The 25,392-nt window shown below is 41.0% G+C and overlaps 1 protein-coding gene across 2 annotated transcripts in view; it reads right to left on the bottom strand.

The window, feature by feature from the left end:
• Positions 1 to 25,392, bottom strand: part of Sesn (Sestrin) — a 760,958-nt gene that overhangs the window by 572,851 nt on the left and 162,715 nt on the right. For both annotated transcript variants that reach the window (XM_083124009.1, XM_083124010.1), the window contains exon 3: positions 4,135 to 4,200. In XM_083124009.1, coding sequence (XP_082980135.1) covers positions 4,135 to 4,200 — 66 coding nt within the window. The remainder of the gene's footprint in view (positions 1 to 4,134; positions 4,201 to 25,392) is intronic.

The raw sequence follows: 25,392 nt of genomic DNA, 5'->3' as shown, positions 1-25,392 counted from the left end.
CGTCACACATATCTTGAGTGCCTTTAGACATTATCTCATAGCGGCCAGTTTGTCCTTTGAAAGCACGAAAACCAGTTTTCTCTTTCCTTCGAAGCGTAATAGTGTTCGAATTGTTTCTCGAAGAAACTAATGTTAACATTTTGAATGCCGACAATGGATCATATTAGTGGTGATGTCACAGCAGACGACGACCTGGAAATGAATCTAAACAACGGGCAAACGTGTTTTCTTCCTATCCAAATCAATCGGATTTTTCATCGGAAGGGGTAGTTTTAATTATTGTGACAGCAGTTATGAAACAAAATTATGATGCGTATCGTACATCAATGTAAATATGAGATGTCGGAGAATACGACCATATATCACACATATATTACCGAGAATAAGGTAAAGAATAACCTGAGTAAGAAAATCATGCATTTTTATACAAAAGTTGGACATTCCAGTTCCGAGCACAGCCGAAGCCGGCCCGAAGTTAACCTGATCTGAAGTCGGTCACGCTGCCGCTATAGATGATGGAAAACCAGCAGCCTCAGGCGATTGAACCGGCGGCGCCCATTGGTTGCGATTCCGGATCGGATTCCTTTCGGAGCATTCGCTTTACTCGATTTGCTACACCATTTATTATTTACATTCTCATCTGTAAGGTATCTGTTATACGTATATAGACGTATTCTCCGAAATCTCATCCTTACATTGATGTACGATGCACATCACATTTTCGTTTCGTAACTGCTGTCACGATTCTTAAAGTTACCCTTTGCAATGAGAAACTCAATGGATTTGGATAGGGAAAAAAACACGTTTTTATTTGTTTAGTCTCAGTTCCAGCTCGTCGTCTGCTGTGACGTCACACTAATACGGCCTATTGAAACTCAAGTGGAGGGATATTGCCGGTTCAAATCAACATCCTTGTTTCTCAGTTCGGGGCCAGAATGCAGTGCTTACCAGGGGTGCCCACAGGGAGTATATTATGGCGCAGGTTGCGCCATCGAGATTTTGGGGGGGGGGATTTTTCCTTAAAATAATATAAAAATTAACATTTATATCTTTTTCCAACATATATGTAAAAATTTTACACCTTAAATGCACCATATTTAATCCATTAGATGAAGAAAATAAAGTGTTTAAGGGTATTACATGTGTTCTGGGTGGATTCTGAATTATGCTTTGAGGGGGACAGTATCCAACTCTAGGTCTTGGATTATGGCGGGTATTTTAGTTAAAGGCGGATTGAGCAATACATTTAAGGGGTATACAATTCTTGTGTAAAAAATTTTCTTGCTCGCTTCGCTCGCAGTACTCTGTTGCTAGGGTGCGTGTTTGGAGCTTTTATCAGGTGAACGTGAAGTTTTTATACTATAGCTGCGTTAGAAGACAAGCGATATTTTCGATTATGATGAGCGATTTTAGGGATGGTCGTGAGTCATGGGCACCCCTGTTTAGGGAGGAGGGGCAGATCAAGTATTACTAGTGTTCAATAAAGCTAAGAAAAAGTTACTTTCGGTAGACACGCTGTCGTAATTATTTGGGGATTACGATATGGTTTGAAGACGCGAATGATTTGGAGGGGGAATGCATGACATGAATTGGGGGGGAATGCATGAGGATTTGGGGGGATTCATGACACGGATTTGGGGGGATGCGCCATTGGCCTTGAGCACACCTGGTGCTTACAAACAAATTCGAAGCTTATTAATACAGTGCATGCAATTAGTGGGAGTACTGCACTATGATAACAAAAGTGTTAATAATTATAATAATAATAATAATGCCAGCAGGGTCCAAAAAAGGATAGCCTAGGAGCCCAAATTTTATAAAATCCCCCTTGTACCTAATAACTATTAACCTCAATACTTAGTGTCACTCTATAACCATTACTAAAGTACTAAGTCACTATAGTCATAGATAAATTCTTATAACATTCTAACATCTCTCCCTGGTATTATATTAATACTAATCTCAAATTCACAATACACCACTCAAACCCATTAATCAATTCATATTAACGCCTTTACACAAATTGTATGCCTGACCAACCCCACACAGCGTTGGGGCAAAGTTGAAACAAAGGAAATATTTCTATTCATGTTATTTTACGTTGTTGTTGGTTCCCAGTGTTGTTTACGATTCAGGATGTGGGGTAACATCCTCGTGTCTTTACCTGCAATGGCAACAATATTTTGTTTCCGGTGGAAATCCTGGATGCGTCGTTGTGTTGCGCACAAGTACGATAAAGAAAAGTTCAGTTTATTTGAATTTGTTTTTAAGGTCAATTTATGTACAGAAGGGTTAATCGGACCTGGACCTACAGTTTAAAGTGGGATCCAAACCGGGTATCGAACCAGAGACCCCTCGATTACAAGGCGCAAATGTTACCACTACGCCATCAGGAGGTCCCCAGAACACCAATTTTCGACAATGTTGGTTTGAATTCACTTTATGCGCAGATAAACTAATCAGGAATAGACCTACAGTTTAAAGTGGGTTCTGGAGCACGGCGGAACGTGCCTCCATTGGGAATAGAATGCGGGATCCCTTGATTAACATTTGTCGTCGTTCATCTGCCCCTTTCAGTTAATCGCAGCGATGAGGATGAGAACTTCTATGACGAGATCGAAAGATGGAGTTCTTCTGTTGGCAAGATAAAATAAACTTGTACCCTCTACGACGTCAGGGGTATCAGGTTCGAATCCCGGCCTTGATATAAGTGTTTGTGAGTGTCCCTTCATCATATCATCTCTCATCCTCATCTTCGCGATTAGCCAAACTGGCAGAAAAGCGAAGTAAAATAAACCAAATCAATCAATCAATATTGTACCCTGCTTATAAACAAATACGTTCAGTTCATGCCGACGTTCAGCCTTGACAAACCAAATCAATCAATCAATATTGTACCCTTCTTATAAACAAATACGTTCAGTTCATGCCGACGTTCAGCCTTGACAAACAAGCAAACATCTAAGATCATTCCCGCGGCACCCCGTTCGTGTCCCGGCCAGACGAGTATGCATAGTTAATTGGGCCGATGCGAACGTGGAACGAGTGGAAATTTCCCCGAGCCTTATCCAGATGACCGAAGCGCGGAAGGATCGATAGGGAAGTTTTGTGTTGCGCAGAATTGGCGGCGGTGTAACGGGGACAGAGAGATTTTTTTTTTACCCCCAGAGTAAAATCCAGTTTCGTTCAACAGACTTCACTTTCAAATCGCCCTCTCCCACCGAAATAGTTTCCCCATTTGCAGTACCGAATTAAATCCCGCTTCGTGCATTAGTTTGATTGCCTCCAACTCTTTTTCCTTTTCGTTTTCGAATTTGAATCCCCGTAGGTGGAACACGAGACTTCTCAGATGCATACACAGTGTTACCAACTCTTACAGCGACGACGCCATTGAACCAGAGGACCTCCCGGTCGAAAAGCTCCTTCCCACACTCCAAACAAGTAAAAATAGATAAACAATTGACTAATTGATTGATTTGGTTCAATTACTTCACCACTTTTGACTATTCGCGAAGATGAGGACGAGTGACGATATGATCAAATTGAAGAAAGGATAAATAAATTCTCCGTTTCCTCAAATACGCATTTTTGTATAGTATTTCGAAGGTATATCCAGGATGACCAGGCGTCATGCTTTTCGCAGGACATAAAGCAAAGCTATTTAATGGTATGTCCACATCGGTTCTGGAGTCGCAGTGGTCTAGTCGGCAGGGTGTCTGATGGTCATGCGGGAATTTTGCAGCCCTTTCCCTGCATAAAGCGGCTCTGGGTTTCACCAGCCTCAAAATAAATGCGTATCTTGGAGCAACTCTGGGGGGGAAAAGGTGGCCGGGGCATGGTTCTGATTATATCACCTCCACGAATTACCGAGATCGAGAATATGTGGGGCCCTACCTCCACATCCCCTGCGTATGTCCCTTCATGGCATATCCTAACAATTTGGTTAAGTGGAAGCCCTCTTGATATTTTAATATAATTTTGTATTTCCATTTTGTATGTGTGTACCTTATTTGCATGTAATTTCAGTATTCGGTAGGTTATTTGCCTTGAACAGTACTCCTAAAGACATTAACACTAATGAACCTAGTAATTACTACATAAAAGTAATTGCAAAGCAGGTGGCAGCACACTCACCTCGTCTGACGGAATAAAAGCGCTCGGTCCGTGCACTGAGGGGCGAGGCACGGGAAGACCTCTCTCCTGAAAGACAAACAAAATGTGTTACTGGCAACCCTTGAATTACCAACGAATGAAACACATTTAAAAATCAACAATTACACGTAATATGCACGTATCTTGAATATATATTGACGCTTCAATGTTTTGCTAGAACTGAAGTTTATATCTCCTGAAGTCGAGAATGCTGTCCAATTGTTCTGGATTTTCTGAAGAGAATGCTCAGTAGGTGCCATGTTGAAATTCAGGATTGGTACAGACACCGAAAGGTCCTTGTAAAAATAGAGATAAGAACAATACCAGACTTTCGAAACTTGTCGAGGAGACCGAGACAGACTTCAGTAAAGTCTAACCTAACCTAACCTAACCAGGACTGGACCTACAGTTAAAAGTGGGATCCAAATCACTAGGTGCTTCCACCGGGTATCTAACCCGTACCCCTTGATTACAAGGAGACGGCGTTCTTGTTTGGGCCTTCCCGAGTAACGCTGTCGTCTTGTAATCAGGTGGTCCCAGGTTCGATTCCCAGCAGCGCACACAGCAGTGTCTTGGCCCACTTAAAACAATGTAGATCCAGTCTCGATTAGCTTATCTGTGCATAAGGTGGACGTAAACTTTCAAAGTTTGTAATTACTGTAAACAAAATATATCAAAGTCAAACAATTTGTGGAAGTTCTGAGCATGTGCTGCGTTGTTGCATATATTCACGATAAAATTCTGTTTCTTCGTGCGCTCGCCGAGTCAAACAGAAAAATGTAATTTAAGAAAGCTGTTTGTCTTAATAACCTATATGAAAGTCTTTTCAGACCGAGACCGAGTCTGGCAGACAAACTGTACGAAACTGAGAAACTGAAGACAAATTACCTGAAAATGAGAACTTTCTTTTAAAGTACACACACAAAATTATTTATGATGACGAACACTTGTTGGCCATACTTTCGGCAGCCAAGAAAAATATTTCCATACCCCCTCGTACGTTTCTAACAAAACAAGCAGAAGATGATGGAGAATCATATATGAGCCATCTCTCAATGGACGAAACTGGAATAAACCCCGTACTACCACTGCGAAAACAAACATTGAGAAGTTCTTCCAAGTTGAGAACGTAAAACCACACAAGTAGCGAGAATTACACACACACACATAGAGAGAGAGAGATAGAGTAAGGAAAGAGAAAATTATAAAACAGGTAAATAAACAAGGAAAAGGAAAAAGATGGGAAAACAGCAGGAAAGAAGAAGAGCAAGAAACAAACAGAAAAAAGCACAGAGAAAGAAAGGAAAAGAGATAATGAAACAGCGGAAGAAAGATAGAGAGAGAGAAATGCAGAAACAGGGGTACATAGAGAGAGAAAGGAATAGAAAAAAGTGGAAGAGAGAAAGAAATAGACAAAGTGTGGAAAAGAGAGAGAGGAAAGGGATGAAAAACTAAAACAATGAAGAAATATATACAAAGAGAGAGAAGATAGAAAAACGGGTTAAAAAGAAGATAAAGAAAGAAATAAAACTACGAGAGAAGAGGAAGAAAGAGAGAAAGAAGAAAATTAGAAACAGCAGAAGAAAGAGAAGAGAAAATAAATAGATAAACAATTGAAGTAAAAAAGAAAATAATTGTAATATAATAAGAGACGCAGGTTTGCCCAAGATGGTATAGATATGTTGCTGCTACGGCATAAACCTTTGGCTTTAGAAATACCAGAGAATTGTACAGAATGTTGTCACCTCCGCAAAAATTTGGTTAATACTGTGACAGTCAGATTTACCGTCATTATTATTATTATCATTATTATTCATGTATGTAGCGGTAAAAAGACATGCTGATTCAAAGTGTTGAGTGTTTTAATTTGTAAGATTACATACTTGATTTTTGCCAAGCCGACGGGAGGAACGAGGCATTCGCTTGTGTTAAGGGTGAGCACCTGAAGGGTCACGCTATGCGTGTAAAGCTTAGGAAATTCGACCGTAATGACAAACATGTAAATATCTCGGTTTCCAACGGTCAGATTCATGTGAAACTTATACCAGCGCAGCGGCATGTGTGCAAGGACGGAGGTGTGGAGTTTCGTCACGATCAAGCGACAATTACGGACGCCAGATCAAATCGGTTCTAATTGATCAGTTTGTGGACAGCGATTGCAATTGAGCTATGGGCGACAGCCAGGCGGAAGCTTAATCCGTCTGAGTAAACTTCGGACACGGTCCGTCCTAGTTTGGAGACAATAGAGCGTGGTGGAATAACCTCTGCGGAAGCGTCGCTCCAACGTGCGCCTAGCGTCCTTTTTCAAAATCCAAATAAAACGAAGGACATGGTTTTTCGATACACAGTCTTACCGCGATCCTTGTAGTGAGAGCAGCTCCGTGCTAACTCTCCATATACAGTTTTGCCGCGATTCTTGGAACGAGAGCACCTTCGCGCTGCCTTCGTGTACAGTGGACTTGGTTGTGTTGTGCGAACACCAGTGTGTGTGATAGGCAGTAAGTCTACACGAGTGCGCCTACCTCAACCGCTGGGGGAAGTTGAAGCGAAACCGTGTTTCCGTGATTACCTTACGCCATTTATAATTTTTGAGAAACGAGGAACACCGGAAACAATGGCGGGCTAGAAGAAGAAAGGAGATGAGGGCGTTACGTCGATTCGCCCGACGTCAGAAGAAACTACGCCGATGATGCCTATCCGCCGCCATGTTGACGCCCCGACGACGCCCGACGACGCCTACCATCCGCCACGTTGACGCCCGACGACGCCTACCAGCCGCGACAGAGAGACGTAGAGAGAGATGTTGACGCCCCGACGATGCCGACGACGCCTACCAGCCGCGTCAGAGAGATGTAGAGAGAGATGTTGACGCCCCGACGACGCCGACGACGCCTACAACGACCGCTCAGATGCGACGTCCGAACCGCGCCATACCACGGAGATCCACCGATCCCGAGAGGAAGAGGAGCCGGAGAACTAGGTGTTTGAATCCTTTTCGCATCTTCATCGTCGCGACCAAAGGAACCTTTCGCGTGGATACGATGTGTTTTCAATCGCCCATAAAGACGCCAGGATGCACCCCGGAAGCTGAGAGATGGTAAAGTATTCATCTGTGTGAACCTTAACACGTGACGGCCCGATTGATTTAGAGAACGCCCTTGAAATTCGTCGACATTTTGAAAACGCCCACTCAACTCGAAATTTTATATCAAACTCCCGTCGCGCTTGTCATTTGTAATCTATTCGTCTCAGGTCAATTTTTCTTATTCCTTGTGATATTTTTTTATGATCTTAAATTCATTGTTGTTTGTGCTCCTTTGTATTTGTTTAAAGTGCGTACTATTAGAGTAAAGCGCCGCCCGCTTAATTGCATAATCTACTTGAGGTTTGTTCATTTTTATGTGTCAATGCTAGCTATGTCAGGCCGCATGTGTGATCATTTAGTAAAAGTATTTGCCTGGTAATGTGAATTGCTCGTCGCGGCGAAGTGTTTAAGTCCCGCCTGCTAGCGAGTATAGGTTTGCGTCACTCAACGGAGGTTATTTGTTATGTTTGAACCACGTGAGGTCTTGTAAAAGGAAAACGTCCGCCCACGTGAATGTAATTGCCGTTGAGACGCCTTTGTTTATACTGGTCAAGTAATGTATTGTCACCGCGCCGACTAGTTTCTTTTCTAAAAACAAAAGGTGAACTTAAGTAAGGGCTGGCTAGGGTTTAAGTAGCACTGGAGCAAAAAATCACAAATGGCCTGATTAGACAAAAAGTAAGATAAAATTAATTGAGAATGCAATAATTAGGGCTTGTCGTCATAAAACCTGTACATGTCATGTATAATTTCTTGTGTCGATGACCCCATGAGGATTGAATCTGAGAGAGAATGTGAGAGTGCAAGTGTGGGGACCTGTAATGATTCCATTTTTGTTGGTTATGAATAGAATATACTTTTTATTTTCATGTTAATTTTGGGCTATATCATTTTCGTATGCATGTCGCTACCCGTGATTTTCAGGTATGCAGCTAGCCGCTTCCCGGCTACAGGTAAAGAGGTGGTAATTTGAAAGTACATATGTCTTTGTTTTTATTCGATATGGCTTATTACTATGCACTGTTGGTCACCGGTTCCTACACACGAACTTAACCTGGACCGTAACGCTATTTCGCTTGTCCGAGGGAGATTTTGCCGCCTCTATCTAGGTAGTGGTAGCATTTGTTTTCCCGGGCAAGGGAGGGCGTAGCATACAATACCCAAAAATGGCATTTTGAAAGTTTCGAAATTGGAAACTTCAACATAACGATACGTGTGATAAAAACTTAAAATTATTATCACGGCTGCGAATACATTATTCGGTGACCGATTACGTTAAGTGTTTCTCACACGTTCACGCATACGAAGGTTCTGAGTTCGAGTCCTGGATAAGATTAATTTTGTTCGGTTTTCTTATCATATTCATCTATACTCTGTCCCAGAAATCCCTGTAGCAAGCGCAATTAGTGACTCGACAGGGCTCGACCAATGAACACGTGCGAGGGAACGTTATTGCGTGGAAGAGGAAAAGCGACTGCAGCTATCAGCAACAGCTTCGCTCTGTCCACTCACTTTCTCCCCTTTTCTACAGTTATGCGCGGCCTTGCTCCACAGATTCCCGGGATAGAATACAAGAAAATTTACGCTAAATAACCCAAAACAAAATTTTAAGTGCTAAATTGCTTGCAAATATATTTTAAGTTCAGTAACAGTTGAGCATCATCTTTATCTAGTAGAACATGCTGGTTCAGCTGCCTTACGTTTCATCTCCAGAACAAAAGAAGAGGGAGACTGTAAAGATGAAACATTCTCCAGCGTTTTTAAAATTTCAAGACGCACGACAGGTTTGTTTCACCATGAAATTCCCAACCTTGAAGGTCCCGTGCACAAAGCCAGAAACACAAGAGCCAAGAAGTCTTCCACGAAAGGAATGAGAACTTTTCCCGCATACCCCTGGAAGGAAAGGATCGAAGGGAAAAAATGAAAACAAAAGCCTTTCAAAAGCAAAGAAAGAAAAAAAATCCCTCCGAGGCAACGAAAAAGAGGGCGGAAAAAAGGAAGAGACAAGCGTGTAGCGACAAGATAAAGAGTCGCCAAGTTACGAAGGAGATAAAAGAGTAATACGACTGGAAATGAAAGGAATGCGGAGAGAAGGGACGGGGTGTGCAAAGCCAACGTGAAAGGAGAGTTGAAGCAGGCGAAGATGAAGCAGAGAATATTTAATAAGAACGCCGCAAATAGGATTAAACAGGGAGCGTGAACAGGAATGCCTTGGGTTCATCCGTTCCTACATATTAACAGTGTTGCCATCTTAAAATATCAAAATAACACTAAACTATACAAGGATGTCGAATGCTCCGAGATTGTAGATGTTTAAAAAAAGAGATCATGTGGAAATATGGAGAAATGTACGCTTCAAAATGGCTTATATGTGCAATAAAATTATTTTCAGCAAATATTTTGTTTACTGCCAAGATGAAAGACGAGATAGAGTTTGGGCAAGCTGACATTGAAAGTATTTTTATAGAATTTTATTGAAAAGTTGATATGCTCCCCAGTACTTAGTTTGTGCTACGCAGATAGTCTTTTATTGCTTCTAATCCACCCTTCCCTCGTTGAAGTAACCTCACAATCTCTTGATCAACAATAATACGTTTGTTTTTGAAAGACGAATTATTCAGAAATATGACCGATTGATTGATTTGGTTAATTTTACTTCGCTTTTCTGCCTCTTTTGGCAAACTTCGAAGATGAGGATAAGTGATGATATGATGAAGGGCACACTCACAAATAAGACATGTCCAGACTGTGATTCGAACCTGAGACCTCTAGCGTCGTAGCGCACTGTGTTAACCACTCCGAGACGGAGGTCGGCTATTCAGAATGTGGCTGAATGGGTTAAGAAAGGCGACTGTGGCAAGAGAGTATTGCACATGTACTCAGTTTTTACAGTGGAATTCTTGCTCACTTGCAGCCGGTATGAGGCAACGTTAAAGTGGAATTTGAACCACTACACTCTGTGGGAATCGAACCATGGGCCTCCTGATAACAAGACGACATATACCCTGTCCCAGCTGCCTGTGGAGCAAGGCGTCAGAGAAGCGAAGGAAATCGAGTGGCCAGAGAGAAGCAGTACACACTGCTGAGACTTGATTTCGTTTGCCTGCTCTACAGTTAGCTGCGACAGAGTATAGTTTATAAGGGTTTAAGGGGTGATCATTTCCAAAGACACCCAAATATCAACCTTACTTCCATGAGGTACATCCTGTGTTGTGTCGTCCATATATGTCTGTGACTGTCCTCTTAACAACTTCATCTTATCACCATTTCATTCTCATTTCCGCAATTAGACACGAGTGGCAGAAAGGCGAAGTAAAATAAATTAAATCAATCACTTGAACCAAAGCTGTCTGGGAGCCTTGAGCTTTTCTCGCAAATACATAACTTCCGCTAAAAGATTCGAACCCACGACATTCAGGTTTCGAAACGAACTACACTGCAACAGAAGCAATACTGAGAAAAGGATCATAGCTGGCAACACTGCAGAGAACACTGCAACCGAATTTCGTTGCAAGACTACATAAAGGAAAAAAAGGTACAAAGAAGAGGCTGAAAGAAGTTTGGCAAAAATTTGGTATGCAGATAGTTTCCCTGGGTAAACGTCAGTTTCCTGAGCGGTCGCACGTGGAAATGCAGGCGAATATATTTAGGCCGATTATCTCTCGCGGGAAGCGGTCACAAAGTAGTGCATCTGAATTATATTAAAAGCTACCGCTCAGCCTCCGTCTGAACGAATTACACCAAGCTTCTTTGAAAGAGAAGTCATGTCGCTCCACACTGCCCCAATGCTACATACAAGGAATTAGGGGAACACACAGAGAATGACTTGTACACACTGAGACGAGAAAAAGACCAGATCATTGGTGACTTGTCGAGAAGAGACCCGAGAACGAGAGAGACCTCTGTAAAACCTAGACGAGACCGAGACTTATGTAGCTACAGCGTCTTCATTTGTCTATTGTGCCACTCGAACGTGGTCCGTGTAGCGGCTTCAACCAACTTGCTTGCCGACGAAATCGGATATGCGTAACCCTTCAACTCAAGCGCATATATGTGTTTCAATTATAATAGTATATCACAATTGACGGGCTCGGGTGTGAAACATGGTGACATTTTGGTTATTTTTCAGTTACGAAGCAAAATGTACCATCCTTCAATTTTCGAGTGAAATTGCCACGTCATACAATTTGCATTGGACTCGGTAAAGCCTTCTGAAATTGGTAAACACAACACGAAAACAATTTATCCACAGTATAGTTTATAACAACCTTTTTCCTTAATGAACTCAAAAATGACCAAACTGCCACTTACCATGTTTTAGACCCGACCCCTTCAATTATAAGTAAAGTCATCTCGTACAGTCCGGCCAAGGGCAACGAAACTAGCTGGAAAGTACGATTCCAAACGCGTGAGGGGAAGCAGGTAGAACACTCACCAAACGTGGCATTTTGCTTGCATGGGTTTGCTTGTTGTGTTCATTACTGCTTACTGTGTTATGTTTGTGATATCTCTTACAATTCGTAACAAACCGTTTCGAAGTGGAACAAAGAAAACTGTGTCGTAGGTCCCTGTTGCACATTCTACAAAACGCCATCGATATAATACACAATGCCACAACGCATTCAGTTACTACATATTCTTTATTATATTTATAATACTATGTATAATACATACTATTATTAGTGAATACTATCCTGATTACTGCTGTGTACATTTGTGCAAATTATAATATTTACTAAGGAGATCAATTTAATCGAATGTGACGTGATGAATACTTTCCTGATATATTCTGTTTGCTTATATAGTATATGGATGGCTATTTTTTCCATTCTGTACCCTTACATAATTCGTAAACATCTCTACGTATTTTGGCGGATGTTACTACGTTTAAAACTTCATTGTTGTTTCCACAGCAGACCATTTTCACGGAACCCGTTTCCTGACCCAAGTGCCGTCACCCCTATTTTGCCAATGAACACGTCCAGTTGGCGCATGCGCACTTGCGTCCATTGTCTCAGCTAAGGCAGCCAGACATCTTGTCACAGAAGTTGTTGGAATGTTTACCTTGTCCAAGAATATGTTGTTACCGATATGATGTTAAGATCATAAAAGAAAGAGCGAGTGAGAGAGACAGAGAGATCGAGATACGAACAAGGGAGGGAGATATTGGATAAAGAAAAGTGAAAGTGAAAGCGAAAGCAGCACAGGAGAAAGAAAATAATAGGAAGAAAGAGTGTCGATAAGAAAGAGAGAGGGGGAAAACTAACATAGAAGATAGGGTAAGAGAGGAAGAGAGATACTGTGTTAGGAAAAGAAGTAAAAAGTGAAAGTGTGACAAAAACAGAGAAGAAATAACGAGAAGAGAGAAAGCGAGAAGGGCTGGACTAGAGAAAAAGGAAGAAAGAGTGAACGCAGTTTATTTGTTCATCTTAAGCCCTCTCGATTCTCACATAGGCTAATCGGGACTGGATCTACAGTTTAAAGTGGGATGTGAACACTGTGAAAATGCATCCAATCCGGGAACTCTTGATGATATGGCGGCAATGCTACAAGAGACAAAAGATAAAGAGAGGGGAAAGAGAGAGGTTTAATTAGGAAAGAGAGAGGAAGAAAAGAGTAACAAAGGAGACGTCGAGAGGAGAGAGAGAGCATAATTGCAAGCCTGTTTGCTATTACCAATTGAATTGAAAGGGTAACTAAAGGAAATAACTAAAATGTCTATCTCAATCAAAGTACAATGTGACGTGAATCTCCGTGCATGGACAGAATTAATTTATACATCAATTTATCCACGTTTCGCATATATCGATTTAGCCAGATGCAGCAGCGTCCAAAAGCAGATCCCTCCCCTTGCCGTTTCCCATTATATCAGTCTAGCAGCGACAAAACCACAAAACGCCCACCCTTCCATGCCTGGACAATGTTTGAACTCTAAATATCACATGCCCATGAATTTTTAGCAGGCAATCCTCCCCTTCTAGCTACACCTAATATTGTGTGTAAATGTGAATTTGCATATACGCTGGAAAACAGACATATATTCCATTAATGTATTCGGGGCTATTGCTTTGTTACAGAGGGCATTTGTACGAGGTTGTGGCAGTTTTAGTTTTGCTCTTGCTCGCCAATCGGGACTAGGATACGAACCACTATCTCTGGAGCAAAGTCGCGCATAGCGGCAGAGAAGGGGGAAAATCGAGTGGGTCGAGCGAAACAGTACAGCTGCTGGGAAGGCTGGTAACTGACGTAAGACTCCCTTCCCTCGACGCAATCCGTTCTTCTCACGTTTTCATTGGTGGAGTCGTCACGCGTCACTACCTGCGCAGAGACTTGTTTTCGTTCGCCTGCTCCATAGATAGCTGGGACAGAGTGTACGTGCCTTCACAGGGTAACGAACCAGAGACCCGTTGATAACAAGGCGACGACATTACCACACACATTACCATTACCCGATAGGTGTTTGTTGTTGGCAAAGTTGTGCACAGCAAAAGGGTTTCCTATTATTATGCAACCCACTTGGCGCCATTGCGTTGTGTGTCGTCTAGCGATCAGGAGAACAAACTGAATAATGGTACTAGGAACTCAGAACCAGGTGTATGCACCGTATTAACGACACATACATACATGTACCGAGTGAGCAAAAGGTAACTCTGCACCTGCACTACGCTACATTACGCAGACAAAAACTTCCCTTTCTTGATGTTTGTTGGTACATAATGTTAGTTGGTACATAAGGACATGGACAGTTGGTTGTAAGCCACTCATTGTTATCAGTCACTCATTGTTGTTTCTTCGGAGCGTGATATTGCAAAGCGCGGAACTGCATTAGCAATGGTTTTGCTACTCGAAGCTCGTGTGTTTTTGTTTTGACTGTTCACGTAACCGGATAAATGAAACCAGGTCTCATCTGAGGAAAATGTGACATCGAGAATATCCTCTCCATTGACAGCAATAAAGTCTCTGAACCACCAGCAATGCTCAACACGCTTGTCGTGGTACCTTTCTTGCAGATTTTGCGCTTCTGTTATTTTGTAGGGGTGTAAATGTAAGTGCTTTTTCGGTGCGGTTCTTGCGCTGCCGTACGATACACTCATTTGCTGTGACAATTTACGAATTGACTTCTTTGGGCTTTGCTCTATTCTAATCGAAATATCCTGTAATTTGTCCTCTGTTAGAACTCGTGACCTGCCTGATTTCGGCGCATTCTTCTCTGATCCCGTTCTGCGAAATTTATCGATCAACCGCCGCACTGCATTACGATGTGATGGATCTGTATCAGGAAACTTTTCCATAAACTTATCTCGCACTTCTTCCGTATATTCACCTCCATGTCGAAAGACTTGTTCCACCAAAAACACACGAGCTTCGAGTAACAAAACCATTGCTAATTCAGTTGAGCACTTTGAAATATCACGCTCCGAAGAAACAACAATGAGTGACTGACAACAATGAGTGGCTTACTAACCAACTGTCCATGCTCTTATGTGCCACCAAACATCAAGAAAGGGAAGTTTTTCTCTGCGTAATGTAGCGTAGTGTAGGTGTACAGTTACCTTTTGCTCACCTATTCTTATAAAGAGATACATAGGATATTTCGCAGATGTTTCCACGTTTATTCAATCTCTGAGTTTACTACATTTTAAGGACAAGGAACAAAACTCATATCATTGTTACTGCACTTGTACAACAATCATTATACGTACGTATTTAATTTTTGTTATTTAGTGCCGATTTTCTGCAACTGTTTGCTAATCGCGACGATGAGGATGAGTGTGGTATCATGAAATTGATACTCACAAAGAACACACATGCCAAGTCTTGAATTTGTACCCGGGACCCTTAAAGTCGTAGCGCGCTATGATAACCCCGAGGCCAGCCTTAAGAATTATGCAGGGTGTCTCACACGAAACAGGCACGCATCATATGTGGATGTGCAAAGACAATTTCTTGACACCGATAAGTACAGCATGTTTAGAGGTTTTGTGACGAAAACGAGGCGTGAGAAGCCGACAGTCTGCTCATATTATCGAATCTCTGCCTAGGCTAAGTTTTCGGAGAAATTTTAGGGCATCAATTGAGCAATGGTGATGAAAAAAGACTAATGCTTGCCTGAGGGACCGGGGGACATTGTGGATCGAACAAGATCGAGACGCCAGTGTTGCAACCGCGAACAATTTGAAGACAGCACAGTGACCGATACATTTGCACCGGTTGATGCACGAAAGATATGCTCCTTTTTATATTCGAGCTGGACAGGTCGAATTGACCGTCTGCATTGTAAGGAAGGTCACATGATCACACCTAATGTCACAAGATGGCAGAACAGTAATATGTACTTCAATCCAGGATAGATTTCGCTTAATATTCTAGAATTTATTCCATTTTCTTCTTAAAAGAGCCGGCCTTTGAGGCGAAGAGGACAATGTAACGAGCTACGAGGCCAGAGTTTCTACGTTCAAAACCTGAGCAAAGCATGGGCGTATTGTTGTATTTCTCCTATTTCTTAAGTTCATCCACGCAAGAAGTTCAAAACGATACAGTGATTATTTACCAGTGCGTAGTTACAAATCGGTTAGTTCATTGAACTCTCCAGTCTAACTATTGCCTATTTTTGGTGGAGCAGGATAAGGTTTATTATACCTTTGCCTTGACTTATCTCATCCAATAGGTCGTTAGGTGCTGATAGCTTCCTGGACATGAGACCTGCTCGAAGAAAAGGTTTACTATCCATTATCCAAGAAGATCAAAACTGACAAAAGTAAATAAAACGGAGACAGAAAGATCAATTGCACCGCCAAAGGAAGGATTTCATATTGAAAAATCCATATTGAACTTCACTTACCAGAAGAAAATATTGTAATTATTTATTTCTTGTTAATGATGGCGAAGTCGACATCACGTCCAAGTAGTACACAGAATTTTTGGGTCCAACGAGGCCCTGGCCTCTGTACGTACAGTCAGTATAATCCCCTCTAGGGTTGTGTTTTGCCATATGTGCTGAGCGCTCTTCAAAGCCTCAGCTTTTAACCTGGTTAAGGAGTTCTTAGTCCTGAGAGACACGTGTTGACTTTAGTTACGGCAAGGGACTTGACCTCATGTAATGTGGCGGGTGCAAATAGCCGAAGCACTGACACACCCACAAAATTTTTATTTCTATCAGTCAATTAAATCTCAAGATATTTCTTTTACTTAACCATATCTACTTTAGATTTTAGAAATATATAAAAACTAAAAACATTTAAATAAAAGCTCAAAAAGAAAAAAGGAAGTGAGGAAAAAAAAACACTGTTAGAAATGTAAAACATATACATAAAATATGGCAATACGCGTATAATAAACTCACACTACTTTCCTATTAATAATTGCCAGAAATTGTTCACAAATGCAGTCAGCATGGCTGCTCTCAACTCGTCCTGCTGTTCCAGACATTGTGGGCAGCTGAAGGGAAACATTGGCGAACGCGTTAAAGAAATTAGCCAAATAAAATGAGAGCGGTCTGAGTACAAGGAATTTCAACAGGAAACTTCACCACCCATCCAATTTCCAAGTTGGAATATTTCCCTGCGGATGGTGACACCTCGGACGTATAAGAGTGTTTATACCATAGGACAGTTTTCTAGGATCTTGTTACCCTAACAGCTTCTTGGCCACCCAATCTCTTCAAGCATTCTGGGACAACAACATTTCCCCGTAACGACTGCGGAGACACCTAGCGGACGAAGGAGGAGACGCGGCCGGATGTAATTTGCACACCGCGCTTAGATTGCTTCCGTATGTCGGCTGAGGCAACATCAAAAGAGAAAAAAAAAGAATAATATTGTCGTCGTCCTTCGCTTTGATTTCGGATTTCGCATGTTAGTCTCGGAGACACCGTGTCGGACATTCCTTGTCTGCCTTTCTGCAGTGTTGCCAAAACTGATTAGTGCAAAAGACCTACATGGCGCCTGAACGGACATAAAAATCAACATCAAGGATTTAAGTAGGGGCAACAACATATCTTCGAGCACAGCGTATTTACGAACTCATTTCCGAGGTCTAAACTTTTCCCAGCAGCTTAATGTTTTTCCTACCCAGTCTGCATACTATACGGCTCTATTGCACAATTCTCCTTTTAAATATTCATAATATATGTGTAGTGTTTATAAAATAAAAATGTTTAAATTAACAACTGATGATAATCATACTATTCTGCAAAATTCAAATCATTTCGGAAGGTTAAACCCGAAAGCTCACTTAAATACGCCACTGTCCGGTCTTGGCACACACACACACACACACACACACATATTATATATACATATATACACACACACAACCGTGGAAGACACGAGTTTGATTCCAGGTGACAAATCACAGTGACTCAAAATCAAAATCACGATTGTACTTCAAATTCCCGGTGTAGAAAATTAATAAAATTTGCAGTGGTCTAGTCGGCAGGGCATGTGACTGCCACGCGGGAGACCCGGGTTCGATTCCCGGGGTGTGGGTGATCTAAGGTCGGATTTTCCGGCCTTGTCCCCGCATAAAACGGCTCTGGAGCTCACCTAGCCTCAAATCAAAGAGTATCTCAGGGCAAAGGCGGCCGGAGCGTGGTGCTGATCACGTCAGCTCCAAAATGGCCGAGATCGAGAGTGTGTGGGGCTCTACCCCCACATCCAATAAATGTGCCTTTATGGCACGGTGCTATATGCACGGGGAACTTTACCTTACCTTAAACTCGCTTATCTTCCTATTCTTCAAATACAACTCCTATCTTACGAGTTGTTTTGCAAATAATTATTATTGCTATCATGGACATCCGCAGAATGTTTTCCAGGGAGGGACGAGCAAGGTAATTTTTTCCGGGGGGCAAAGGAGGCATATTTTCCCCTAAAAAAAACACTGCTTCAGTCTGAAAGTATCATGTTCCTTCAATAATTAACATAAAGTAGCTACTCTGACTGAAATGAAATTATGTGTGAAACATATAATTTTTACTTGGACATTTCCAGGGGGCACGGCCCCCTTTGCCCCTTGCTTCCGGACTCCCATGATTGCTATGAAAGACTGAATGACTGATCTATATGGCTGTTGGTGGAATGAAGTATCGTTGCTCTGATTTCTACGTGAGTTTATCGTTGGCGTTCTGCTTACACCTTGGCTGTGGGGATCTTCTGCACCTGTCGCTTGAAATCCATCTCATATTGATTTGATGGTCCTTACAAGGGCACAAATTGTGGTTCGTAAGAGGACCGAATCTCCTGTGAGTTAAGAAAGCGGAAGTGTATGATCAAGCAGCTCATAAGACATGCACTTATTCTAAAGGTCTTTCTTCACTACCCTTGCCCACTTTGAAAAAAGGAAGCAATCATGCATGGTCTCTTTGTTGATAAGGAATCGGATATATATGCCCCTGAATACACAGCTTGGAGCACTTGCAAGCCAAACGCAAATCCAAACACAACGTCGAAACAACAGAAGGCGCGGTGCTACCCTCTATGTTGACTCAACGCAATTTATTCCCTGCAATGTACTTTTGATGTATTTGCCCAATTTTCTCCCTCGCGACCCACGTGCACTCGGCATATTACAACTACCACCCCCCTCAACCCTCACATTGCGGCATCCATTCTAGGCACGTGCAAACGACCACTTCCCTCCCCCCTCACGCCGTGTTCTGCATTTACACGAGTTAAAAAATCATCCTCCCCGAAGTCGACAAAAAGTTTAACTTGCAAACGAACGGTAAATTAACAAACGGGCCCGTATGTTTTAATTTTGCAGAAATTGAGAAAAATGTTGCGTTCAGTCATATACATGGAGGATTTTTCACCTGTACACACAACTTTTTTATAATTTATCAAACAAATTGGAGCTCCAGTTACGGAGCACGTATTTAACAAAGTAGGCCATAGAGGATGCTAGTAGGTAAAGTCACTCGGGGGAATATGCCCATCGGGGTTAAATGCCCACCCCCTTGTATCTCGCGCAACGTTAATGTTATGGCAACTCTGCGACTCTTGTTTGAAAGCGCCCTCTGTGGTGGGACGAGGCAGCAGGTTTGGAGCTTGTGAGAAGAATCTGAAGCCATCCAGGATTAATTTCATGAGGTAAGATGACAATTTTTGAGTTTTTAGACGTTGTTGTATTAACAGTGTGCAATAATATTCCCAAGAGAGAAAGAAACTGAATTATATTTGGTGTAAAGATCAAGAGCCAGGGAAACATATCTGCAGAGTGAAACTGCCGCATGGTGCTCAGAGTTGCCAACCCAGTGATTCAATTTTCTGCTTGTAGCTGTGGGGTGATATGCCCACAGAAATTAAGTACAATATGCCCATGGGCATTATTATTATAAGAAAGGACCACAATGTGACTGGATCCAGTGTATTCGTTGTAGTATGTGGATGCATGAAATATGTATCAAATTCACGTTCATGTGTCCAAAGTGCAATGCAATTTCTCACAAATGTAAACAGTAAAAGAGGCTATGGTAAATTCAAAATAAATGTTGTTAGAAACGCTATGCTTTCTGTACAAATGAAGTTCTGGGTACGAAACAAACGTTAATAATCTTCCAGTTAATGCTGTGTATTATTTTCCCTTAAATGTGTCATGTCGAGTATTACAACAATAGTTTCTTGTATTGGGCATTTTACCCTGAACACGGGGTGATTTGCACAAATTGACGTTCTCCTGTTTATTTTTCTATGGTTCTTTTGCTATAAGACTTACAGTAATAAAACTTATAGGTAACAATAACACAACATGTAGCTTTCATTTGACATCCTTTTCATTGCGACACTCCTTCATTTAGCGAAGCTATAAACCGCCAAAAAAAGTTGGGCGTATTCCCCCCAGTGACTCTATGGGTGTACAAGAACGGTTCTTAACCTTCCATTTCCACGGACCCCTTTTAAATAAATTTTTGTAGACTACCCACCAGAACTTAACTCAGTGTGTGAAGTCACAAAGCCTCTTCATTTAAAGTCGCTCATTCAATGACTTTTATTACAACTATTGCAATACAAGTTATTGCAATGGTAATATTTTACCGGGCTTTCCCGATAGTGTAGTGGTACTGTCGTCACTCTGTAATCAAAGGACACCGGAATCCATACCCGGTGAAGGCACATAGTGATTTGGATCACACTTTAAAAAAACTATAGGCACAGTACCGATTAGCCCATCTTTGCAAAAGGGGAATTTAAAAAAAAACAAACTCATGTTTTACGGGAGTACTTGAAATTATGTTGGCTTATTGACAACTTGGAAATGTGGGTTTTATAAAAGTGGATTTTGTATTGAGAACTTTCGTATTATAAATAATTTATAATAATCACTTTTTAAAATATCTTCATATTTTTTACCTCTGGGAAGTGATGAAGCATATTTAATTTTTAAATTGGTTTATATAATAAATGGCGGAGTTCTATTTTTGCATCTAAGCTCGTAAGATATCCTCAAGTCTTTTCGAACCCCGAGGAGGTCCGTGGTCCACAGATTAAGAACTGCTCCTTTATAACAAAATAGAGTTTAAGAGTTCTGAAAAAATCAAAGATATTTATTTCTTAGTGCTATATCACTAAATGAAACAAAGTATGGAAATGGGTTTCAAAGAAATCGAGAAGATAATGTTAAAAAGCAATTTCTAATGGGCTTTGGGTATAAGTTGGTGAGAGAATATATTATCGGGACAAAGAACTGTTCAAATGATCTCCACTCAATGTAATGTTCCATCTAGAGCTTGCAGTGACATCTGCCAGCAAAGAATTTAGCCATTTGTCCATGCCATAGTGCAACCTTCCTCCTTATTCTAAGTCAACAGTGCTAAATCTTCAATATCGCATCTTGCATCCTTCTACACTTCTTTCACATGGAAATTATCCTAAATCCTCTTCCATCCCTTCATCCCCCCCCCATGATCTTCCTCTGCTCAAGTCCCCCTCTCATTCGTGCGCCAATTTAATATTTGATCGCCATCCTTTTGTGCATCCGGCTCCGCTTTTCATAACAAGACAGGGAAGATGCATTCAAGCTCTTTGTTGACGTCATCTCCATTTCTACGTCACATCAACATGTCATCAGTTATTAATCTCAACCGCGCTTGAGATTTTAGCGTCTCTGGCCAGTGTGCGAAAGAAGGACTGAGCAGAGACCACTTTGTGTGAAAAAAATCATGTCACATTCGAGACTTTAGCAGACTAGACCTTAAAGTACTAATTAGGAATAGCAGTAAATTATAAGAAAATACCCATATTCAGAGAGAAGCACGTACGCGGATCCGGACTTGCGTTTCTCCTGTCTTCAGTAAAGGTAAAAATGCCCCTTAGCAGAGAACGCAGACTTAATAGGTCTACTCTGAGACCATTTCAGACGCGGGAAAATTATCGAGCACATGATGCATGGGTTCTCTCGTTTAGCACTACCACCAATATATATTCTGTATACCTTAAACAATAACAGAAATACTAAAGCAAATAATGAACCTTTTTTCTTCAAGTACAGTTGCCAAAATTCCACATACAAGACAAAACAACGCACATAACAACGTTCAATAGTACTTGAAAATCTATAGGCTAGTCAATAACCACTTTGTGAAATTACATAATTGGGTCATCTACTAGAATTGACGCCACAACAAATGTTTTCATCATGGAGGAAAGAAAAGGGAGGAGCAAGCCCTGCGCGTTGTAATCTTATGACTGAAGCTGGGTCACATGACTATATTCTGTGAATCAGACCACAACATTCTTAGACGCCCTAACGGATCATACAATTTTGTGAACTTTTGAATGCAAATTGGGAAGCAATGGTGGCCTGTTCAGCATGTACAGTGGGATCCATGAGTATTGCCGTGCAAATTGTCCATCACCATGTTTGTGCACTTTATATTTGACCCAATAAGAGCTTCAAGAATTAAAAGAAAACTCAAAACAAGCTGTTGAGAACTTCTGCACCAGCATACATAAGAATCCATTCCTTTAAAACACATAGGACGTAAGAGATAAATTATTGAAAACAGTCATGGACAATTCGCACGGTAATACTCATGGATCCCACTGTACAACATTATTAATATTAAATATTACAGGAACACACTATATTTAACTTTAATAATGGAAACTGTACGCATGACCTTACCTTTCACTCTTGACCAGAAAGAAAAATTGCGAGCCAAATGGAAAAGAACATAATCCAAGAGAAATCCATATAGGTGGACCCGTGACGCCACATATGAAAAATCACGCAAAAATCTCCACTCATTACGAGCTTAAATGTGTTACATTGAGTGGTAGTTAACTGCATACTGATTTCTAGGTTTTGCACCTAGCAACATACATTTCAGCTTTTGAATCCCCAGATAATCACACGCGCACGAACGTTTGCAGTTGCAGCCTAGCAGCACGGGATCCGATTCGATGATCTTCTGTCAGTTGAAGTAGATGCGGCCATCTTACGCAGACCATAAGCTCCGCCCACTGGCTTCAAGACATTGAGTGATGCAGGCACTGCAGGGCCCTGGTTTTAATACTCAACATTCTAAATGTCGAACTATCAATTATGCGTAGACGTAATACTAGGATAGGACATAAACTGTAGACATTTAGGCTTTCCCTCCAGATTGCATAATGCATGAACTTTCAAGGGTACATAACATAACTAATTGAGACATGTACAGTCAGAGAAAGAATTACCTGGGCCACGGGACCTAGAATTTCGTAACGTTTTAAAGCCTCTTGTTTATGCAACCCAAATAACAAAATATTCGCTTAAGTTTGCCTGGAAGATCTGAGTTCTCGGGAAGGATTGAGCATTGATAGCATGAGTCACATGACTCATGCCCCAGGCACAACAAACAACAGCTGGGTGCTACGTGGCCTCAAGAAGAAAATTTCAGCAATTGGTTTCTTAACAAGAGCTTCTCGTAAGGAAATATTATTTCGAGTGATACTAGTCATTGTCAAGAAGGTTCACTGAAATGATGGTTCCCATCACCGACCACATGCCACACGTTAATTGCTTAAGTCTAGTTTATGCACTGGACCTACAGATTAAAGTGGAATCCGAACCAAATGTTCCTCTATCTGGTATTGAATTCGGAAGCCTTTGATTACATGTCGAAGACGTTACCACTACGCCATCGGAGAGGCAATGGAACGCCTTGAGAAAGAAACGAGTGAAACCATATTTGGCGTAAATTTTAAAAATAAGACAATATTTTGTGGTCACAGTTTCGAACCGTGGTAGAGGCAGAGATTTTTTGTCCCATCGTCCAATTCACGAGTTTATAATTCTTCCTCACCGACACGATTAAGAGGAGTGGTAGAAGAGAAGCGAAGTAAAATAACTGAAACAGAAATAAAAGGAGAAAGCGAAACAAATTTTATCCATAATATTCTACAGTCACTTCAGTCGTATTCACGGAATGTTACCTTTACCGTGGTCTTTAACTTGTGTTTTCCCCTATCTTTGTGTTCTCGATTCCCTCTGTCACGATTGGTCTAAAACTAATTAATGCGACTTTAATTAAACAATACAAACAACGAAACAATGCACAATCAACTGCTCAAAACAACATTCCATTTGTTTTCGAACAGGAAAATAATTGAGATGCTGTAAAATTAAGCAAGATGCAGTAATAAAGTGGGAATTTGTTACTGTATAGAATTAAATCGGTGAAGATGTTCGATTTGATTGGATGTTTGTTATTTAGTGTCGCTATTGTTTCACTTTTGACAAATAGCGACGATGAAGATGAGTAATGAATGATGATATGATGACATTGATTAAGGGACACTCACCAAGAACACCCATGGCCAAACCAAGATTCGAACCAGGAGCCCATGCTGTCGTAGCGTGCTGTGCTAACCACTCCGCCACGGATGTCGGTTAGGAGTGGACATTATACCATATTTTGTGTACGCAATTGGGATTAATGAATGGAATGACTAGGCATATTATATTATTAATATATCACGTCATATTATTCGGCACGAAGTAACATCAGAGACATTCAATCTTGCATTTTTGCCTTTCAACTAATTTTTCGACTTGAGGTTAATCACATCAATAAAATAAATTATAAAACAAATGATAATGAATGCGGGATATTGACAGTTATTATTAATTATCTGACACAAGCAACATTAAGCAGACTAGGTGGGCAAGCTCATTAAGTGGTCGACATTCGATCTCGTCAACAAAGTTCCCGGGTTTGAGTACCGTCCTTGTAACAGGTGTTTGAGTATTTCGTCGTTAATTTCATGTAATGGTCACTCGTCCGCGACTAGGAAGAAAAGTGATGTTACGTAACAAAACTAATAAAAATAAACATGATCGAAGAGTACTTATTTCATCTCTCACGAAATCTCCTACAAAACCGGGATATATGAAACATACGTATCTTCACATACGTTTTCGATTTCTATATTGCCCAACCTGCTATCGTGAATGGTTTTTGGGGCTATTTGTGTATGGTTATATGATCCAGAATTGTTTCTGGGGCTATGCGGTAATGGTTTTCAGGGCTATGCTGGAATTTTTCTGTTAAGAAGGTTGAAACACTGCTTTGCCGTTTGAAACACAACGCTAGTCAATATTTGCCCTCCATTTTGCGTGTTCAGGAAGCGAGAAAAGAACGAACAATAATTACTCGATATGTCGACAATAGATACTAATTTCGTTTAAAAAAAGGCGAAATCCCTTGTTAAACGATCATTCGCCATGCAGAATAAGCAAGTACGAATGTCAACAATTACAGAATAAACGAGTTACAGCCGATTCCCGGCTTTAACACTTTTACCGAGAAAATATTTTGTAGCTTTTGTTATACTATACTGAATGAAAAAATAATAAAGACATAAATAGGGGAAATGGGACTTTTGGTTAACCCTGTATTTGTATAACATGGCCTCCATGGTCAAAGGAGAATTCTAGTGTTATCGCACGTATAGGAGAGGCTGTATGGTGATAGAAGATATCTAGTGTTATCACACATTTAGGTAGGATAATTTTTCTGTGCGAGCTTGGCAACTCCGCAAAAATAAGCGAGTTGGTAACGATGGGAAAAGATAGAGATTTTTTTCTCCCTTTCTGTTAAGTTATCAAACAAATGAAATATGACTTTAATGTAAGTCTAAGTTTGTGATATTTCAAGGCTTTATATGAGTAAT

This window comes from Lepisma saccharinum, chromosome 6, assembly GCF_977018435.1.
Source record: "Lepisma saccharinum chromosome 6, izLepSacc3.1, whole genome shotgun sequence".
Classification (NCBI taxonomy): Eukaryota; Metazoa; Arthropoda; class Insecta; order Zygentoma; family Lepismatidae; genus Lepisma; species Lepisma saccharinum.
The sequence above is the reverse complement of the archived record's forward strand: the minus strand, read 5'-3'. Positions and strand labels throughout refer to the sequence as shown.